General features: G+C 35.7%; 1 protein-coding gene across 3 annotated transcripts; it reads right to left on the bottom strand.

Moving 5' to 3' along the window:
* Window positions 1-1,259: 1,259 nt before the first annotated feature.
* Window positions 1,260-21,483, bottom strand: LOC144350393 (E3 ubiquitin-protein ligase TRIM71-like). Of its 3 annotated transcripts, XM_078008576.2 has the most exons (9): window positions 21,344-21,483; window positions 17,174-17,318; window positions 15,874-15,960; window positions 14,754-14,876; window positions 14,130-14,228; window positions 13,814-13,897; window positions 13,413-13,541; window positions 13,025-13,153; window positions 11,746-12,299 (listed from the first exon to the last, which is right to left on the bottom strand). In XM_078008576.2, exons 2-9 carry the CDS (start codon window positions 17,219-17,221, stop codon window positions 12,120-12,122), a joined length of 879 nt encoding a protein of 292 aa, XP_077864702.1. In that variant the 5' UTR covers window positions 17,222-17,318; window positions 21,344-21,483; the 3' UTR covers window positions 11,746-12,119. The 3 variants fall into 3 exon arrangements, with proteins under 3 accessions (XP_085360548.1, XP_085360549.1, XP_077864702.1); XM_085504422.1 differs by lacking the exons at window positions 11,746-12,299; window positions 13,025-13,153; window positions 13,413-13,541; ... (3 more) ...; window positions 15,874-15,960; window positions 21,344-21,483 and adding exons at window positions 1,260-4,208; window positions 20,810-20,990; XM_085504423.1 differs by lacking the exons at window positions 11,746-12,299; window positions 13,025-13,153; window positions 13,413-13,541; ... (3 more) ...; window positions 15,874-15,960; window positions 21,344-21,483 and adding exons at window positions 1,260-4,208; window positions 20,243-20,447.
* Window positions 21,484-22,053: the final 570 nt, after the last annotated feature.

Genomic DNA, 22,053 nt, shown 5'->3' with positions numbered 1-22,053 from the left:
GTTCATTTCGTGATGATTTTGTTCTTCAGTTATCTAATTTTAATGAATATTTTTGATAAAATGTTATATTTCCAATTTTTTTTTTAAAACAGCAAGTCTGATTGCTTTAATACACGTATTGTTTATTTTCTGATGATATCTTCAGTTCTTTAATTGAAATGTGCATTGATAACAGCGGAGCTATATCAGCCGACAGGCTGCTAGTTAATGATGTGATTTGACCATAAAATGTCAAAATCGAAGACAAATATTGGTTTCGCCCCGAGAAGTAGGATAAATAAAATAGAGTTTATTTCAATCACCCCTAAATCAAACATGAAACTTTTCTGGGTAAAGGTATGAACAATTTGTTGTGAAAATGTGTCGCTGCTGGTAAAATAGATAAATTGAGGAACTACTCGCTGGCTAGAATATGACTTGTACATTTATCCTGATTAAAAAATTATGTGAAAAAGCTTGAATTCTGGAATAAACAACTATGTTATGAAAAAACGCATAGCACTGACGATGTCAGAAATAGTGACCGGCTGTGTACTGATCACATGACAATGCTTTGCCTATACCTGCAAAGCGCCTTTGCCAGGGAAGGAGGCCAATTCATACCTAATGCAATGACAGTTTCCAGACAAAGGATAGAGGGACTCTGGTACAGTCAAGACATGCTTCACATATGGTGGGTGATCCTAGTATCCAGCGACCCCTGACCTTTTTCACGATTGGCCACGATAAAATGATGGACATCCCCACGACTATACATTTGCATATGAATATACCTGGATCTGTTAAGAAGTCTTACCAATGAATTGCAGCACTGGACAGTCGGTCGTACCTAACGAGACTCTATACTTCCTGTCCCAGCCTTCGCAGTTTATTCACACATATTATGTGTATACGAAATATTTAATAACAATAACAGATTAATATTTTAGGTATGACTGACTGTCGACAGTCTAAGTGTAGGGATGCCCATAACCAATGGAAATTATCAGAACTTTGTAAAAAATATATTGACAATACCACATACACATTCCATATTTTTAGTTTTCATTTTCTAATAATTAATCTAGAGACCCTGCACAACACCACACAATCTAACACTGGGTAGGCCACTGAGCTTTTAAAAGTGTTAGCATTTTTATATTGAAAAAGAACCATACAATTTGTGCAACCCATTATTATACCGAATAAAGATGACCATTTATTTTACTGTGACTGGGTCTTGATTAAAACAGTTCAACGATATTTACGCAGGATTCAAATTCTTGTATATAGATCCATATTTATTCAAAACAGCTACCCCAGACAGATACAATCTGCCAGATATTTATACCCTGAATTGATACCTATTTTGACAGTAAATAAGACCCATGTATCCCCAATTTGTAATTTCTATATATATATATACAGTGCTCCTTCTCACGATGACAGATATTTTGTTTAATAATTGAGCGTATTAGCCATTTCTCAGATTACAAATTAATATCATTCAAACTTGAATTCTAAATGATAACCTAAAAACAAAATGTTATAATTTGCAGTTAGTACATTTTATATAAAATAACATTTCATATAATTTCCAGTGTGAATTTCACTAAATAAAGAATATTTACATTACATTGATTTGTAATTCCATAATACATCAGTTCAAATGCTTTAAGAACAATTAGACTGTGGAATACTTTATTTTCGCTGGAATAAATTTTCGCTGAAAAGGCTTTTTGGGCGTTATGCTTGGAATTTATTTTCACTGATTTTTGATGAGTTTAATGTGAAATATAGGGAAAAAAGTATATTCGCTTGATTTTATTTTCACAGAATCATCCATTCTAAGCGAAAATAAAGTATTCTACAGTAATATAATGTCCTTCACTTCCAGTGCTATCCAATTAACACATTTTAACCAATTTAGCAAAGTATCAATTGCAACTTTTATCAGTCTGTAGTGATCAAAATCTAAAACTGTAATTACTGTGCAAAGATTTTAACACAATGGTTATCACAGTCGACTACAACCACTCTACATGGTACATCATCAGTTACTTCTACCCCTCCTGTTATATTCAGTCCATCAATGTTCTTATCAATACGGCAGATGAAACGACCACTTCTATCAAACTTTTGTAACTTATTATGCAAATTAGCCACATATACATATCCATCATTATCAATAGCTATGCCACGTGGTGCGTATATCTGACCATCTCCTTTACCTGAACACTTGAATGAATACATGTACTCATCATCTGTATTGTAGACTTGTATGCAGTCATTGTCATAATCACCTACAAATAGTAATCCTTGATTATCTAAAGCCATGCAGAATGGACCTTTAAATTGTCCTTGTTTACTTCCAAAACCCCCAAATGATTTGATGTATTCTCCATCTGTTGTGTATTTTCTTATCCAGTGGCCATCTTTATTTGTTTTCTCAACAACTAACCCATCCCAGTCAGATACATACACCATACCATCTGCAGGTCTAACAGCAATGCGTTGAGGATGCTTCATGTTTTCACTGAATCGTTTGATCACATGACCATTCATATCACTGATAACAACTTGTGCATTATCAATATCTGTCATGTAGTATTTGTCATTAAATATGCACACATCATGTGGAATACATTTTTCAATTTTTATAATATTTTTATAATTTCCATTCTTGTCTGTAATTTGTAGTCTTTTATTACCCCTCTCAGCTGTAACAATGTTACTATCCTTATCCATTGTAACACCAATTGGCACAATATATTCCCCTTTTCCACTGCCACATTTACCAATAGTCTTCACCAATCCTTTAATGACATTGATCTGTGCAGGTGTTCCTGGTATTGGCTGATTGTCTATTGTCACTGACACTTTATATTTCCCATCTATTTCTCCATGTACCATCACTGTGTGTGTTCCATCATTGTTATCCTGTACTTTGATATCTTCACTTGATCCATCAGGTTTTGTTACTCTAGCCTCAACCACCTGGCGTGGAATGACTTGTTTTCCTTGATTATCTCTGGTTGTTACCATGAAAGTAGCAGTGTCACCTTTGATCAGTTGTTTTGGGATATTATCAAGACTACAGTTTTGTGGACATGCATTTGTTGCCAGCATTCCTACAGAATCTCTCCCTGGATGCGGTTTGAACTCTATTACATCAAGAATACGTTGTGGTTTAGTTTCCATGGTAATCAACCCATCAATTCGTTGTTGATAAACTTGTTTGGCACTCAAAATCTGTCTGGGATTCCCATGTTGCACCAGTGTCTCTAGGTAGCTGCAAGTACTGACTGTGTTTCCATGTTTCATCTCCAGTTCATCAACTTTGATTTCCATATTCTTTATTCTAGCTGTGTATTCTGTCTTCAACTGATCAACCAATCTCTCCTTCTTCTGCTTAACTACTTCCATCTGTCTTCTCAGATCTGCCAAGATTTCATCAGTTTTCTTGTTTATCTTTGCTTCTTCTTCTTTACAGCAAATTTTCAGTTTCTCACAGGCTGCCTTGGCTGACTTTTTACTTGTCTCGGCTTCATCTGCTTTCACTTTCAACTTCCTGACCTTCCCCTTTAATTCTTCAGAATACTCATCTGCCACCTCTTTAATATATCTGTGTTGGTGTACTTTATGATCTATGATTGTACACTCCAAACATATAGGTGTCTGACAGGTGTCACAGTAGTACTTCAACTGGTTATCTGTGTGGACTTCGCAGTATTGTATCGGCTGTACAGCAAATGGCTTCTTGTTCTTTGTCTCTTGATATTCATCAAGTGATAGAACCTGATGAGATTTTGTTGCCTTGGTTTTTTTATGTACTCTAGTACAAGATGTACAGGAATACTGTTGGCATTCAACACAGATAGAAGTGACTTCATTTTCTTCACAAAATTCACACACTTTAGGGGTACCAGCTACCAGTTTCTCGGGTATCTTGTCTAGAAGTGAGCTCATGAAGAAATTAGACTGCAGATCATTGATGGGTACCTTTACTGACCTGTTACAGGTTGGACACATCAACGTATCAGCTACTCCTTTCTCAGCTAGTTGTACTAGACACTTCTCACAAAATGTATGTTGACATGGTAGTATCTTTGGGTCTGAATACCGCTCTAGACATATAGCACAACACAGGAAGTCTTCATTAATCTCCGCCAAGACAGCACCAGCATCTACTGCATCCAAGGCAGCTACAGCCATGATTAGACAATAGTCTGTAATATATAATGTTAAAATAACACAAGTAGAGAGTAAGTCTAATATTATAGAATCTGAAGTGAAATCATATATGCCATATACTAACTCACTTTTAGTGTTTGTGTCTCTGGTGAAAGCAGATTATATACTAGTCTTACCGATTATATAATAATCTTTAGTAATGAAACTAACAATGGAGAGTGTGACATTACATATCGTGTGTAGATGAACTTGGCTCTGATTGGCAAAAGACAGTCTATACAAAAACATTGATTGAATGGGATGGGATCCCTTAAGTGTGGGGGGGGGGTGTTTGCAAACTAAGATTTACTCATAGTTTCACTAGCAATTGTACATTGTTATAGATAACACATTTTATAAATACTGAGTAAGTAGTATTTATAATTAACATTCTAAGGGTATGTTTGTAAACGAAATAATAGATGTACCAGTTAACTTGTATGACAGGCACTTGTATGAATTTTATACACACTAAAAAGTGGTTTTGCCATTATATTCAATCACCAGTAATTTAAATACAAACAGATATGTGACTTTGGATGATTTCACTCGTTGTGCCATGGGAATAGGTTGACATAGAATATATTTGCATAAAGCAATTGAAGAACTGATTAACATTAAACTAAGCGTGTAATCAAAGAAAGCTTGGAAATCATTGAAGTATATTTTATTTTGACAACAGACCTGCTATTGTCTGAACAAAATTTCATTGAAATTTGATAAATAGTACTCTATCTGTGGAATTGGTTAATTTATGCAGATATGGTAATTGTTAAGCACATACATGTAATCTAACCCTAAACATGTATAAACCATGAGTGGTTGATATATTGGTGGAAAAACTAAAATTCGGCTAATTAGGTCATTAATATGCATGTATTTCAATCAAAAACATCAGGTTTGTGCATTATCCAAGAACATATATGTACCAAATCATTGTAATCTGTTAAATGGTACTTGGAAAACAAGTGAAAATTAATAAAATTGGCTAATATGCAAATTAGGTAATTAATATGCAATAACTTCAATAAAAAAAACTGAGCATTATCCCAAAGCATTTATGCACTAATTTGATAATCCATTCTGTAGATATCAGTGGAACAGACATACACACACACAGACCTACAGACACACTAACCACAAATTTGTCTAAAATATGCCCACCCACTAAAAAACATGAGTCGGACAAATACAGTATTTATTGGTGTGTGTTATTCTTGTGTTGACCTGTCTTTAGAAAATGTATACAATGTATGCCGGGGTATCCCACATGGAATGATAGTTTTAAAATGCAACAAAAAACTATACAAAATGTCTATGTCTGTTGTATTTATTACCAAGTGTCACTACATGTAGGTTTCGCTATTAAAGAGGGGTTTCGATATAAGTTTTTCATTCTTGGATTATGTTATCAGAAGTGTTAAATTTAACATCTTGTTTGAAATGCTGTTACACAACAACTAAGAAAACATAGTACAAGACAACTTTTTGTAGAGAAATAAGCCACAAACACAGTGCTAAAGTTTCACAGGTCACAAACTTGTGAACTAACTTTTCAAGATGGCTGCTTTTGTTATGTAAAGTATTTCCTTGTATGTGCAGACAATTCTTAGAAATCTGGAATACAATTCTCGCAATCATTGCATATTTTATATTTGTGTTATTATAAACTAGAGATAACATAAATATTTGTTTCATGCGAGATACAGGCATTGGATGTTCCTTTACAATGTAAGAATGCCGGTCGCATTTGTTACACAATTCAGTCTGTTCAGTATAAGTATAATATTTATATAGTTTTCCACACCCACTCACTTTGTACTAATGTCTGCTGAAAAATAGTTAAATTTAAAAACCATCTTACTCATTGTACTCACTGTCTACAAGTTTGTAAAAAGTATTAGACCTCTGTTTTTGTTACCTACCTGTGTTTTACATTCAACAGCTTACAAGCGTATATAGGTTCCCGTATCAGTCACGACAGACAATGTCCTACTTGTATGACATATGTGGATATACTGGTAAAAGACTGGGCTTTATGTGTCAGGTAGTCAGGTGACCTTTCACTTGTTACCAAGGAGTCGACCATTATAAACTATGGAAGGGAAGTCTAGATGATAGAAAAAACAATTCATTGAATTGCGTTTTTGGCTATTATTTTCCCAAAATGTAATCAGCTAACATAGCTACTGTTGTAACATGTTGGTACTTTGATGTATATTTTTGCAAGTAAATTTAACTTTCGAATTTTTCGAAAAAAATCACGTGACAATGACGTCATCATGAAAAATCTAAAAATTATGACGCTAGAAAATATATTAACATTTTCTGCTAAAATCAAATTGATTTTTTTTAATTTCAGCACTGAAACATTTTACAATGCATTTTACTACTGCATAAATATTTGAATGAACGTAAAAGTAATTTTTTTTCAGAATTTTTCTCTCAAATTAAAGTTTTTGCAGATCAGGCGTCCCGTTTGGTGCATGCAAATAAGGTTTAAATTGAGTTGCTTGCCTTTGAATACATGTTTTGATTTGTATGTAAATAAGCACTCGTTTAACGTTAGTTCCTTAAATATAAGATATTTTTCAATGGTTCAATCAGATTTGCTGATTTTGGACTTTTGTAACTTTGTGGTAGCTTTGATGTTTTTGCTAATCTGCCATCTTATTTTTAGCTTCAAGTACGTATGTAGTTAAGACTTGCGATGATATCACGTACAGCTATTGTGCTTCAATTTTGCCGCAACAAAAGAAAGTCATGATGAAGTTATCCAGAGTCGACACTTTCAGCATTTGTTTCATCTGTACACAGAGTACACACATCATCTCCGTAACAACAATGACTCCCTTTCAGCACTATGGATTTCATACATAGACATGATTGAACTAATGCTTGACATGATTTGTGCCTCAAGAGAAGAAGACTGGATGCTTCACCTGGTGTTTTGCATATGATGCAGTTAACTACGCTAGATACATGTCCGACGAACACACTGAAATATATGAGTTTATGAAATCTGGTGAACTCTCAGTACAGAGAACAACCCATTCGGAAGAATCCCTGTTGATCAGACTGTTAAAGAAACTCTTAATAAAGACACCCAAACACCTGGGAGAACAAAAGGATTCAGCTTGAAACCTGGAGCTGTACAGATATACTATATGACAGCCGAGTTCAGGGCTTTGGTTCTTGGTATTTTGCGTGAAATGGTAGGCTGTGCCAAAGGTAATAAAGGTCATGCTGATCTCCAGTCAACTCGTATTGCTAGAGATGAGAAAGATGTTGCCACAATGGTAGAACTCATCAAGAACTGGACAAATCCATTTGCTGGGCATATGCAGCTGTCAAGTATCTCTACTGGGGCTATGGCCTCAGCAGACATTGCACATAACCTTAAATGTGCATATCTTGTTGGTGATGTAGCCTATCATGAGTTCAAGAGGAACCATCTGGAATCAGAGCCAGCAAAAGTCAAGTTGCATGACACGTTAAAGAAACAAAAGCTGAAAACCTTCAGCCATTTGTCAAAGACAAAGACAGTAATCAAGACAAAGGCACAGAGACTGTTCTCCGTTCAGATCGAAATATGTTCGCAAGAATTATTATAATAGCTGAAAGTCAGGATTTACAGATGCAAGATGTTTTGAAGTATCCGCTAGATCCTCTTCCTACATCACTGGCTTGCCGCAGTGGTTTTCCCTGCAAAACCAACAAAGCACAACTTGGAAAAGTTGGTTCAGCCGACAGTTGAAGTCCTGAGACCTACTGTATTGATGGCATGACACTGGTCCAGAAGCTGAAGGTTGACTATCTTTCATTTGATGAGATCACAGACATGATCTTATCTAGAGTTTTGCGTGAAGGAGAAAGTAGTTCTAGAATAGATGTTGTGTTTGATGTGCACAGAGAATAGTCCATTCAGTCAATTGAGAGTTAGAGGTGAGAGAGATGCCATCACCTTCAAGAACCTTGCGGCTGGCCAGAATGTGAAGCAGTTCTGAAGCTTTTTGCGCAATGGCAAAAACAAGAACAGTCTTGTAAGATTTGTTGTTGAGCACTGGAGGAAAGCATGCAATCGTGAAAAACTGCGGGATAAGGAGCTGTATGCAACATGTGGGAAAAGTTGTTACAAGCTGACAAAAAAGAGAGTCATAGAAATTTAAGAACTAAACTCAGAACATGAAGAGGCTAACACTCGACTCCTTTCATGCTGAGCATGCTGCAAAAGAGCAATGGTTCAGTGCTATCATCATTTCCACAGAAGACACTGATGTCAGAGTCCTTTGTCTTGCATTTTCGTTTTTCATCAACATACCTACTTATAAGCCTAGTGTTTCAACTCCATGCTCGGTATATAGACATACAAAGAGTATCAGAGCATGTTCCAGAAGCTTGGGAAAGAGTGGAAGTTGTCCGAGGAGCTTTTACATCACTTAGAAGCCTTCGTTTGCGCTTTGTATGGTTCAAAGAAAGGTGTTTCTGATGTCATCAGTGTTGATATGGTGTTTTCTGTGCCAAGAAAGGAGAAGCATCAGCTGCCGAAGTGCCAACTCCAGTTGGTAAAGGCTGGACTCTGGAGCATGATGGAGCTGGTGAAAGAATTGTAATAGACTGGACTGGATGACTGGACTTCCAGCACCGAGAGCTGTAAAAGAGCTGATGTCATGCATGTGCAAAAAGTCCTGTGATAGTGATTCTTGTGACTGTATCAAAAATGGATTGAAGTGCTCTGACCTCTGCCGCCTAACAACTTGCTCTAATCAACCTGATGAGGAAGAGGATTTGCATGTAGATCTGGACGATGATGATGAGATTTATATTGACTGAGACAACCATAACTTGTTGTGTATGAAGTTGCTGTGCGTGAGCAAAGGGAATTGAGCCATGACCTTCAAATTTAACAAAGCTGCAGTAGAAGAAACACATCAATTCATTTACTGAAACGTCGATTTTTTAAATTAGATATAGCTGTATTTAGAAAAGTTTTCTTTTGTTTTTCTTTTACTGGCTCATAACAAAAATATGTGTACAAGTCGATTATGTACAATGAAAAGTTGTGCATTCCTAATTAAGGTCGCAACTTTCATGAAACCGAAGTATGCCATTAGAACTTTAGATACATTTAATGCAATGCCGTTGGACAGAAAATTTCTGTTGTTTTCTCATTGCAATAGTTTATTAGTTATGTATTAAACAATCTTAATCAGCAGTTGTTTATTAGAGAAATCATAAGCAAATTCGAGAAAAGTCTGTTTTGAATATATAATTTTAAACTGTGGGCAGAAATGACGTCACTATTACGTACTATCTTCAAATCATGTGTGATGTGTTCGACTTAACATGCAAATACATCTCTCCTATCATAGATCGAGTCTATGAAAGTATTATTTCTTGCAGTATTTAGACAGTAACTCACATTATACTTTCAACCAGCGACCAATCTCATTATGCATACTACGCGAACGTTGAGGTCACGTGCTAACTGTAAGCTACCATGACAACATTGCTATCATATATTTTTGAAATCTACACAAAATAAGCTTTAATTTGATATATGATAGCCTTTGCCACCCCGAATGGTAATGAAAAGTCACTTGGCTCATGGACTAATATGATCTGGATTACGCATAGCTTCTCTGCGATTTACGCTCCGTATATCTTAAGCGTAGCTTGGAACCCCCCCCCCCCCAATACATTTTGCTGGATCCGCCACTGGTATCGGGCTTATTTCTGGTCAAGATAGGTATAAATATCGGTAATATTTTTCAGATTTGGTATACTTGTTCAACCACCAGTTTCTGGTAGCGGACCCTAAAGGGGAACAAAAAGAAAGCGAACTGTTATTTTTCATTTAACAACCTAAATAACCTGAACATTTTGTTAATAATATGTAAGTGACAGAGGTGTTTCTATGGTCAAAATACATATTTTAATAAATCAATATACAATGAAACTGTTGGCTTACATGTGCATATATTAGAAATGCTTTTCTAATAGAGCAAATACGATAACTGTTTTATTTGGAATAAACAGTGATGACAGAAATGGTACTTTGGTATAAATATGGGTATAGATTTTGCCACTATCCAGGTATAAAAATTGTCACACTTTTGAGCACTCAGGGGCACCTCCCTACTCAGCTATGTATCAACTGCCCCCTCCCGGGGTTAGTTCTAATCGAACGTACTTTTGAGTAATTTATTACATGACGTAATGCATATATTTATTTGGTATATCAAATTCAGTACAAATTCATTGCCGAGTAACATAAGGAATCTTTGTCACTAAATGGTGCGGACAGAAGAATTGACTGTTTTTCAATATGTACATGAAAAGCAACCTCTCGATTTCTAATGGTTAAAGCGGGGGAGTCGTCTCCCACGCATGCGTCAGGTGGCCATAACATGTCATTGTTTACAAACAAGTGTCTACCCATGAGCCTTTGCGTTTTTAGCGTGTATTGTTATCGTCGCTTTTTATTATCCAAACTGTCTTGGCTATAGACTGTTAAAATTTTGTAGAATTGTGAATAGTGGAACATACTCAAAAAACGATTTTAAAATATAGATAACAGGTGCAAACATTCTCTCTTTTGAATGTTTAGCAAGATTTAGCAAGGCTGTACATAAATAATAATAAAAAACATAGTGAAAAAAAGAAATGACGGCATCTCCATATTATGCACTATATTTAACTTTTAACAAAAAATAATACATTTAAATTTGGAACTGTTAAAGCCATTTTAATTATGAGCATTAGCAAACTTTTTACTGAGTGAATTGTTATGCAACTTCTTTTTAGTGCACATCCCAGAACTTAAAAAAAAAAGCTCATAGACGCTTTGACCTTTTGTTTTGAAATTTTCACAAATGATTGACTCTGTGTTTATCTTCAAAAGTCCGTCGGAGCATTGTTTTTGGTTGAACAGCGTTACTAGCCTGGGTGTTAATTTATGCATAAACTTGAAGTAGTGAAATTTGAGCTGCTGCCCTGCAAAAGACAATTTTCAATACGGCACTTCCTTCATAGTAAACAGATATGCCCATAAACCAATTTTGACAGGAAACAGAAGCATGGTTTAGAAGCTAATTTTTTTTTTTAAATCATTTGACCAAAAAAGCATATTTTTGTGCATATTTCAAACTACAGTGTCCATAAACAAAATACTAACACAAATTTGTAAATGCATACAATAACCTTTCCGAAAATATATAGTTTTGTGGACAAGGGTCATCTTGATTTCCTAATTAACTAATTAAAATACCTGTCAGGTAAACTGCATCTCTACCTTAAACGAGAAAAATTGATTGCCATTTACAACACGGATTTCCTATCTGATTTGTGAGCAAAATGTTCCTTACCACTTTATTCATTCAATTATGATAACGCAATGACAGCCAACAGTTCATCGCTGCCAGTCCTGGCAGAGTCGGTCCTCTAGCTGCAGCACAACTTTTCTAGTATGCGTTTTCTTTCACATTCCTCTGCGCGTCCCCAGTTTATTCTTTCCCATGACTTGACTCAGTGTTTCCTCCAATGTGATATTGCATTTTATTATCATTAATATTTTACAGACCATAATATTAGTTTTTATCAAAGTGTCGTAAATTGTGAATTTTAGTGCTGTATGTATTTTGACGCCATCAACGTCAATGTTGCATCTCTAGAAATAACGTGACCAGTTTGATAGACATAAAAAATACCTTCACTCGTGAGCGACGTTACCTTTCAATAGTACATGTATATTCCACGATGAAACATAGTATATTACAAATAACATTATGTTTATTACTATTACTAGTATTATAATTCCGTACTGTAAATAGGTTTCTTCAGAGTAAAATTTAAATAAATTATTCCCTCAATGCACTTGCGTGTCACAACCGCAGTCTACATAAACGTCACAGAATGTCACAAATGCATGATAACAATTCTTTTCTGGAACCTTTCCCCGATTGCCTATGTTCACTCCTCTGCACTATGCGGCTATTTTGAGAGCCGTTATGATTGAGATCGGTCACATCGTCATTCTCATGGTAAACTACATGTTTAGATACGCTTGGTAATTCGTCTTGGTTTTTCTAATAAAAAAATAATAATAGATCATTAACTATTTGCACACATGGAACCCTATGAGCCGAATTGACAATGGTTGGAAAACTAATATAGATATCGTTGATAGTAGCTTGTTTTGTGTTCACTTTCACAGCTCAGACCACTATTATAAGAGTTGGTCTGAGATTGCAGACAACTTGAATACTAGCAAGTGTTAAAATAGAGACCTACTCATAATCTCTGATAACGTTGGTCATAAATCGCATGACTATGTTCATTGGTCTATTATGTTAAATCGTATGGCTTTTTCTCATGGCACCACGAAATAGCATTGTTTTGTGTGTGACGTACTTAGAGAAACTTGTTCTAATATTTTTCAAAAAGCGCCATTTTTTAGAACAATTCTATAGAACACAATGTGCATTTTTTGACACTTTTTTAAAATCTAAAGTTTAGAAATAATTCAAATATCCCATCAGTAACAATATATTAATTTGTCAGCCTATGTAACCAGTCTACAATTTGAGATATGGCATAATATCTATGTCGTGAAAACCGATGGTAAAAGCACTATAATACTGCCAAAATAGCCACTATCCACTAAAATACAACCATTCCTTTCTCGAACACTAGGCTGGTGATCTCCAACTTATTCAAATTCAAGTTTATTGCAAAATTAATAACTTTCGGGTAGTTGCATTTATGTGTAGAGTTCTACTTTAAGAATTCAATCATGGTAACACGTTTTCACCTCTGTTACTGTGTCCAAGCTGTCAATCATCCGTACCACGTCCAGTAATCCATTCTGAGTTGCTAAATCTCGGGCTGTAACAGATTCCACTAAAATTGGGTCAGAGTCAATATCTGGACGATCCCATTCCTGTAACCGTAAATCAATACACGCACTTGTTAAATTCCCCTAGCCGAAAAGCGCCCTCAAACAACGACGCTTATAGCAACATTCAGATAATTACGAAATACAAATTTCATATACATGTACCTAAAGGGAGATGTGAAGAACAATATAAAGGACATTTCTTCATGTCTGAGGATTAATACTTGTCACTTGTATATTCCGGATGTCTAATTTAATTTTTTTAATTTGGCGATCACGCCCTCTCGAGGTGAATATTTCTTACCTGGTGCTTAAAATGAATATCGACACCACGTGACAACAGCGATTTGGCTATCTCGCTTTGTTCGTGTTTTATTGCAATCATCAGTAAGGAATAGCCAGCACAACCAGATAATGGATCTCCGTAAAGATCCTGAGGGGAAAAACATAATTACAATATTATAGCTAGAGAGGGCGCTATAAACTCAGAGAGGAAAACACAACACAGGGAAAAATAATAAATTATTCGACAATCATCATAACACTTTACAACCGGGAGTATATCCGGGTTTTCAGGTTTTTTTCTTGTCCGATAAGCGTGGAAAATGTTCCCAACAACTTGTTCTTGCCTGGGCTGAATTGTCATTTCAATCTATTGAACATGATAGTATTAACAAAGAGCGCCTGGTATGTTATGTTACGTACCACTTCATGCCGATATTCCACGCCTTTATCGAGTAAGTTTTCCAGTTTCGCAACATCGCCCTCACACACCGCTACAAAGAGTTGCTATAAAAGCATTGTTTTAAATTAGTGATAACACTGAAGTAGCTATATAACAATATTGGTCTAGATTAGTTCGCTTTTGTCGACGAAGTTGAAAAATAGACTTATTTTCTGCCTGTGCATTCAATGTTTTCATCTTCACGTATCGGGATCACAGTAAAATGATATCAATTACTCAACACATAATGCAAATAATTTTCGTCGTGTAGCCCTGCTCTCACAATACCCATTTTACCTGTGACGTTGACAGTTTTTGATCAATATGCAAAACAACGTCTTTCAAAGTTGTCTCTTTAGCAAAGTCCCTCGCTGACTTCTTACCACCATGGGTCCACTGATAATGTATCATAAAACAAAAATGATATTCTTTATTAATAAAATATTATTTATAAAACCTTATACGCTATATCTAACAGGCTATTTCCTAAACACAACGGATTTACTGCGTCTGTGGTACGACGTTGGTAAACTACAATACGTTCATGTGTGTATACTTGTGCGGAAATGCAGCTACACTCATAAACGAATATAGGATAGAAACCACAGTATATACACATAGACTAACACGGATAAATTTGATGCCAGTATCTCAATGTGTTTATAAATCATTTGTATTTCCATCGCGTATTCATATCAACAGAGGCGGCGGCACGAAAGTTGTGCATGTGGGAGGGGGAGATCTGCTCACCATCCCTCGCTCACCATCTCACAGCATGGTCGCATATTTTTTTTTTTCGGAAGAGGGTCCCCCCGTGCCGCCGCCACTGATCAATGTATGTCTCGGAAAGGTACGTGAAGTCACATGACTGAGGCGGAACCTACTTATACAACATAATATTGATGAATCAATGCAACATACCCATATTTTGTGGTTCAGATCGACGCCTTTGTCGATGAGATAGTTTGCGACGTCCGGTTGATTGGCATCCACTGCTACCATTAACAAGTCTCGATAGAGTGACCGTGCAGGTATATTGCCATCCTGGAACAGTAATCATACAGAATTTATTTAGTTATTTTTAGAAATGAATCCAAACATTAACATTCACGTATTGGAAACGTTCCAAACTTCAAAATGTTTCTTGTACTATTCATTCTTCAATTTCCGACAACTCATTGAATTTCATTTCGTTAGACTTCATGTTAAAGCGCGGTGGTCGTCGCGCAGCGCGTGTTCGAATTTCATGTAAATAAACAATGTATTTTAAACGCGTTGTATACGTCGCTATGAGTCCCATAACGAACAGGACGCGGCACGACGACAGCCGCCCTTTAACTAAAGCGAACAGATCAGTGCGTTATTAACAGCACTTTCTAGCAACTAAATAAACTTGAATAAAATGTGAGTTTTGGGAATAAATTGTAAAGAACTCTGTTAATCTCCAGTCCATTACCACAGTCACTTGGGGGCTGAAAATCAATAAATACTAATTTTCAAAAAAAAATCATCCGCTATACGTATATAAATATATTTATTTATATACGTATAGCGGATGATTTTTTTTTCAGCCCCCAAGTGACTGTGTCCATTACCGTTCCACAGATGCAGACAATGAGACATATTTATTTCGAAAAATGAAATGAACAATCTGGCAAAGCTCAATCCGTTCCATTTTGCGAGCTGGGGAATTTGTTGGAAGCGTGAACTCTTCTTTCTACGGTAGGGGTTATCACAAATACAAAGTGGATTGCAAATGTCTTTCAAACTTTCTACAAAATATGGAGGGAATCAGAGAAGGAAATGGAGCGGAACATTCAATATTTTATAGGTAATGAGCACGTTTAAGAATAATTATTTGCTTCCATTGAGCAGCGATTGAGGGAAGGGCCGGGCGATAATTTGTTTAGTTGGTGAGGGATATGAACAGCTATTACAAGTAATCCCCCGCCTGCAGGTTACGGACTGGAACTCGAATATTGAATTGAATTGACAGAGACGAGTTATTTCGGTTATTAGAAACAGAAGAAGATATACTCACTTCATCGGCATTGATCAGGTCCCCTCCTTTGTCGAGTAGAATCTTTGTGGTTTCCAAATCACCAGTTTCTATGGCAATACATATACTCTTTTAAATTAATAAAAAAAAGACAGATGTGTAATTAGCAATTAATAAAAGAATAACAATATTAACTCCCCGTGCGTCAAATCAACACCGATGTTACTTACTGTAAAATACGTTTGTTACGTTATTTTAGCTGAAATAATTTTGTGTGTGTTTTGTATGGAATATATTTTCTCTGATTTACGGTGAATTGAATGTAAAATATAGAAATAGAGGTATATTCGCCGGATTTTATGTTCACTGAATCATCTATGTGTTTTTTTTCCTGATAACTTCGGTCATTTACACAATCAAACCTGTCAAAGCGCCCATTACGTCCCGTGGCGCCATTAAATAGAAATACGTTCGATTAACGCATGATTTTCATTGTATATCACCATATACCCATATCCACAGTCCCTCAACCCCCTTAAATATAATAAGGGTGGAGGGACTGTGCCATATCTTATAAACCATCAATTACATTATCTATTGCCACGTCAATCTCTCTAATTTCTTAGGTTTTTGATATTGCATGTCTTGTATGCATGCTGTTTTCTCTGTCCGAGGATAAAACAGTAGTTAGACAGAAAAGCATTCTTTGGTTTTTTACTCTTAACTGTTTTTTTTTAATCTGTTTTACGAAGTTATAACACATGTATGTAGTCACGTGTGCTTACCGTCGGAAAACCGGTGTAGTCACGTGTGTTTACCGGCAGGAAAACCGTATAGTCACGTGTGTTTACCGCCAGGAAACTGTGTAGTCACCCGTGTTTACCGTCAGGGAAAAACCGTGTAGTCACGTGTGTTTACCACCAGGAAAACTGTGTAGTCACGTGTGTTTACCGTCAGGAAACCGTGTAGTCACGTGTGTTTACCGCCAGGAAAACCGTGTAGTCACGTGTGTTTACCGCCAGGAAAACCGTGTAGTCACGTGTGTTTACCGCCAGGGAACTGTGTAGTCACGTGTGTTTACCGCCAGGGAACTGTGTAGTCACGTGTGTTTACCATCAGGAAAACCGTGTAGTCACGTGTGTTTACCGCCAGGAAAACTGTGTAGTCACGTGTGTTCACCGCCAGGGAACTGTGTAGTCACGTGTGTTTACCGCCAGGGAACTGTGTAGTCACGTGTGTTTACCATCAGGAAAACCGTGTAGTCACGTGTGTTTACCGCCAGGAAAACTGTGTAGTCACGTGTGTTTACCATCAGGGAAAAAGTGTAGTCACGTGGATTTACCTTAATAAGTTGTCTTTGCTCCTCTTTATTGAGATATTCATTTATCATGTTGGTTGGTTGGCTATGGTCACGTGATACACTTCACTCTTTCCATCGTGCACTTTCAGTTAATCGAAACAAAAACAGTTGTATCTGGAACTGTCGCCTATTACACAAATATTTAAAAAAAACAATAAATACCAGGAGAAGCAATAATATGGGTGATGGCAACTCTTCGAGAAAGAAAATGTTTATTATTTTATAGAAAGAAAATGTTTATTAAAGAAAATGTTTATTATTTTATGCTGTTAAATGATTTCGAAAAATGATGACGTTGCTCAGCACAGTGTCGTCAGACTATTTCACCGACTAATACTGATACATTAACCCTTGTAGTTCGTGCATTTGTTCTCTGTTTTGTCCATGTGTGCGGAAAAGGTATTGGCAATTGAATTATTTATTTGTGTCACGTGATATGCCTAACTATTATGCATAAAAAACAAAGCATTTTATTTGTACGTTTTTATTGTAGTTGATTATTTTACTAAGTGGCAGTTAAGGAGTACATGTATGGCGATTTAGTCTGCGTGTTCCTCTCCAGGCGTCGATCGGCCCCTGGGAGACACGGTCCTTTGTCATTATTGTTCTGGGGATAAACATCTGTTTGATTTTACAACAGCCACACCCCTAGAATTGCCATGGTATAAAAAGGTAATAACATATCTCATAATTGGTATGTTGTCATGGCAAATAAACCCAATCAATGTTGCGTAACTCTCTGAAAAATATGCTTTCGCGATTGGCATAATATTATAATTATTCATAATAAAATGAAAATAATCAGTGAATTAATTAATTAATTGTCGAGAATACTTCGTGTTTAAATGTTAATAGTTGTCAATATTGTTTCTTTTCATTAAATAGTCGTTTTGTATTACGGTCATGAGTGTTATATACTAGTAATGTTTTAATCGTCTTTTTTCTGAACGGTTCAGAGGTAACATGTGCTGACACAAATATCCTGTACAACACGGATTGGAACAAATAATTGAAAAGAGTTTTAATAAAAATGGTGGTGTTATATATCAATATGATATAATCCTTCGAACATATAAACAGTGATTTTATGTTATTATAAGCATTTGGTTTCATCACCATGTCAACCATTCACTTTGTCCACAATTAGTAACTACGTAATTCATAAATAGTTACGAAATATAGGATCATATTTTCCATGTACAACAAAATGGTTATTTAGAGTACTTTAATGTTGCTATGGCGACATGTCTACTTGTTTCCTCACTGCTAATGGCCAACCTCGTTAAACACGATGAGGATTTAGTTCTCAATAAATGTTCTAATTCGATATTCTTGATTGTCGATGTTATTAGAAAACACTGAAAAGATTACAATTTTATGTTTATACATTCATTCAGATAATTTGTGACCAATTAGGACCTGACATGGCGAAATCAAATTTTGATGACTTTTTAAATATGCGTTGAATTGCGAAAACAATACATCTATACGGTTCCAGGTAACAAATACAAATGACAAAGTCACGTGATATTTATAATTCTAGACCTAGCTGAGATGATGGTTTTCAGAATTTGGCCATGGATATGTAAAGTATTTCTTATAAATGTAGATTCAAATTACAGACGTCACTCTGATTTTATCATTTTCAGTCCCCGTTCGGACACTTGACCTCCGTGCGTCCATTCGTTCGTCCGTCTGTTCGTATCCAGCCATATCTCACACAAACTTGGGCCAATTAAGTTCAAACTTCATACATACATCAGACATTATATCGGACATATGTACATGCATTTGTTTCATAATTCGATTCAAGATGGCCAAATAGCATTTTAATGCCAAAAATGCATAAAAATCACACAAAGACAGATTCTGTTCGAACATAAACGAGATCTTTATGCACATCATTTTACTTTCAGGATTGGGTTCAAAATGGCCGACTGGCTACCATTTTGTTTTAAGAAATGTTGTTTGGGATTTATATATCAGACATGCCTTGACCTGACCTGGATCAAATTGAAACTTCACTCATACATCATATCATGATCATTTGGTTCATGATCTGATTCAAAATGGCGGATTGGCAACCATTTTAATGCCAAACAAGATCACACTACTTCACAATTGCGGAACCTTGTTACATACGTAACGAACAACAATATTAAAAAAACAAAACAACATGTTTTCGTTCACATTGCAAGATTATATAATCAGGTGATTTATATTTGATTATGGTGATTTATACAACATCATGCCGTGTTTCCACAATCATGGATGAAAAAAAACTAATGAAAAAATAATTAAACGTCGAAGATTGATTTCGTTGAATATTGAATTTTGTTAAATTGAAGTCTACGTGAAAAGCTAATTTAAAATAGTACTTCATTGGAACTATATAAGAAATATCAATATACAAAACAAAAAACAGTGACAACAATTTCATTTCACCAATATTTTGAATGTTGCTATCTTATCTTTCACTGAAATGCCTACTGAAACGTAGCCCTGTTTTCAAACTATAGTCAACACCGTATATTATATAAAAAGTTTCAGTTTTCGACATTGTGAAATTCTTTTGTTTTTCGAAAAACAAAATGAAAACTGATATTTCAAAAATATACCCCAATTATCATTTTCATAATTACCGATTACACGTGACAAAATTTACTTTTTGTCTATATTTTTGCATTTCATTTGTCATGAATTATGACTGAAAGAAGCTGAACTATGTAGTGTGTTAAACAACTATAAATATAAATTTAATAAATGTCGGTTTACCTCGTTCAAACACTGTTTTTCTAATGCTGAAAACAGAAAATCTTTGTCGTATTCTTAATTTTTTCAACGATCAAAGTGGCCGTCGTTTTGATAGTATTACGATATGAGGAAACACTGAAATGTTGGTTGCCATGGAAACAAATCCAGTTACCACTTCCAGAACGATAAACGTAATTGGTAGAAATCTACTAACCACCAACGAATCACAATACGTTAGTTTCAGAAAAAAAGGATATTTTTTTTCGTTGTTGATGTATCCCACTAACTAGTACAAACCTGTAGTATGTCTTCAATCAAAGGCGTTTGTTGTGGGTTACGTGTGACGTAATTCGATCCCCATTCACTTGTAACCACAGTGGAGCGGCAATGTTTGCTTTATAACAGAGGGGGAAAGTTTTGGGATTGATCAGCGGTCATTACACTCCCAATTGTCCGTGCTGAATGTAACAACTTTGCTTTCTGTTCCACCCAATGAGAGGGTCAAATTCGACCACCCCTGTGTCAAAGAGCAGATCGTCGTTACAGAAACACAGACATGTACACCGAACAAATCATGAAAACAAAATTGTAGTAAAAAATATTTCATGTATGTTCCTCACAATAATATTAGTACCATAACTTAATGTCTTCGGTTTGCGCGTACAACATTCACACCATTCACTATATTACGAATATGATATACAGTAAAAAAAAAAAGACATCTCGGCCTGTTTTGGTGAGTTATACGCTGGTAACAATAATTAGTTTATAGTAAGTAGTAATTTTTGTTTTGGTATATTTGGAATTGACATTGACGTATAAGAAATTATGAACGGTCAACACCTGGGTAAAATTCATACATACCGGTGACCACTGATTAGCCGGTCCTACTACTTAAATACTTCAGTTTAGGAAGATATTGTTATAAACACGCGCATTGAATGTCACAGATGGCACAAATGTAGCTATTTCCATAAATTCACAATGATAAAATGTACTTCAATTCCGTTTTGCACAGTTTCGTGTGCTTTAGTGTGTGTCCAACCGAGCTATGCACCGTGTATTGGAATGCCTATTTAAAGTATCCAATAGAATGAATTGGTGGAGAGAATGTTTGTTTTACCAAAAATACAAAAAAAAATTGAAAGGACATACATTCTTGCAAGTCCGAAAGAAAGCGGATAAAAGAGTTTGCAGGCATCGCCTTTGAGTAGAAACCTGACTGTAATGAAATCCGACAGAGCGAAACATTCAGCCAACACTAGAGTGAAGTCAGAGTGTAGTTTCACCTGTTCACGTTGTCAATAAACAAACCACTTTCAACTCCCCTATCCAGCCAATATTTAATATAAGTCGATAATTTGATACTTAAATATGAGCGATACATTTGTCACTTACCTTCAAATTTATGACATTTTCAAATTTGTAAAATCAACGCAGTACATCTGCACGGAACACTGCTTTTCAATAGATGCTGTGGGATAATAACTGAGGTCTCTGCGCTGACTGCGTAACAACGCCCCCCCCTCTTCTAGCGCCGTTACGGCTAATTTGCATACAAATGGTGTGGTTGTATAAGCAGTGTTGATTACTTCGACTGCGTGTTTGTAAGGTATCTTTGGTTACCGGAGTCACCGATCACGGCGGTAACAGTATCGTATTCACTTCTGGTCAACAATAGAACGAAAAATACCCGAAAAGGCGTTATCATATACAGGCACTTATTTAGTACACAACTGAACATGCTGTAATGGTGTACTATACAATACAGAAATTCAAAAACGTTCGAGTCGCATGAAGACCTATACATTTTCCCCTTAGAAACAATACAATCTAACAATGCAATACCTTTTCTTGGCGAAGGTGTATACAAGCCCTGAAACAATGCAATAAATATTTTGTGCGAAAAATACTGGCTAAATTTTAGGTTGGGACATTTTCTACCAAAAATGGATAAAAACAATGAATTCGTCATAATTACTTAAACAAATACATAATATTCATGTTTCTCAAATAATAACTGCATATACTGTAGAGTAACATAACAAGAATTCTATGAAAAAATCCTAGAAATAACATGCCCCTTATAACTTGAATTGTATACGAGA

This window comes from Saccoglossus kowalevskii, chromosome 10, assembly GCF_978046115.1.
Source record: "Saccoglossus kowalevskii chromosome 10, keSacKowa6.1, whole genome shotgun sequence".
Lineage (NCBI taxonomy): Eukaryota > Metazoa > Hemichordata > Enteropneusta > Harrimaniidae > Saccoglossus > Saccoglossus kowalevskii.
The sequence above is the reverse complement of the archived record's forward strand: the minus strand, read 5'-3'. Positions and strand labels throughout refer to the sequence as shown.

Excerpts from the sequence above, each read along its gene's own strand:
- LOC144350393 (XM_085504422.1), bottom strand. The coding sequence starts at position 4,194 with ATGGCTGTAGCTGCCTTGGATGCAGTAGATGCTGGTGCTGTCTTGGCG.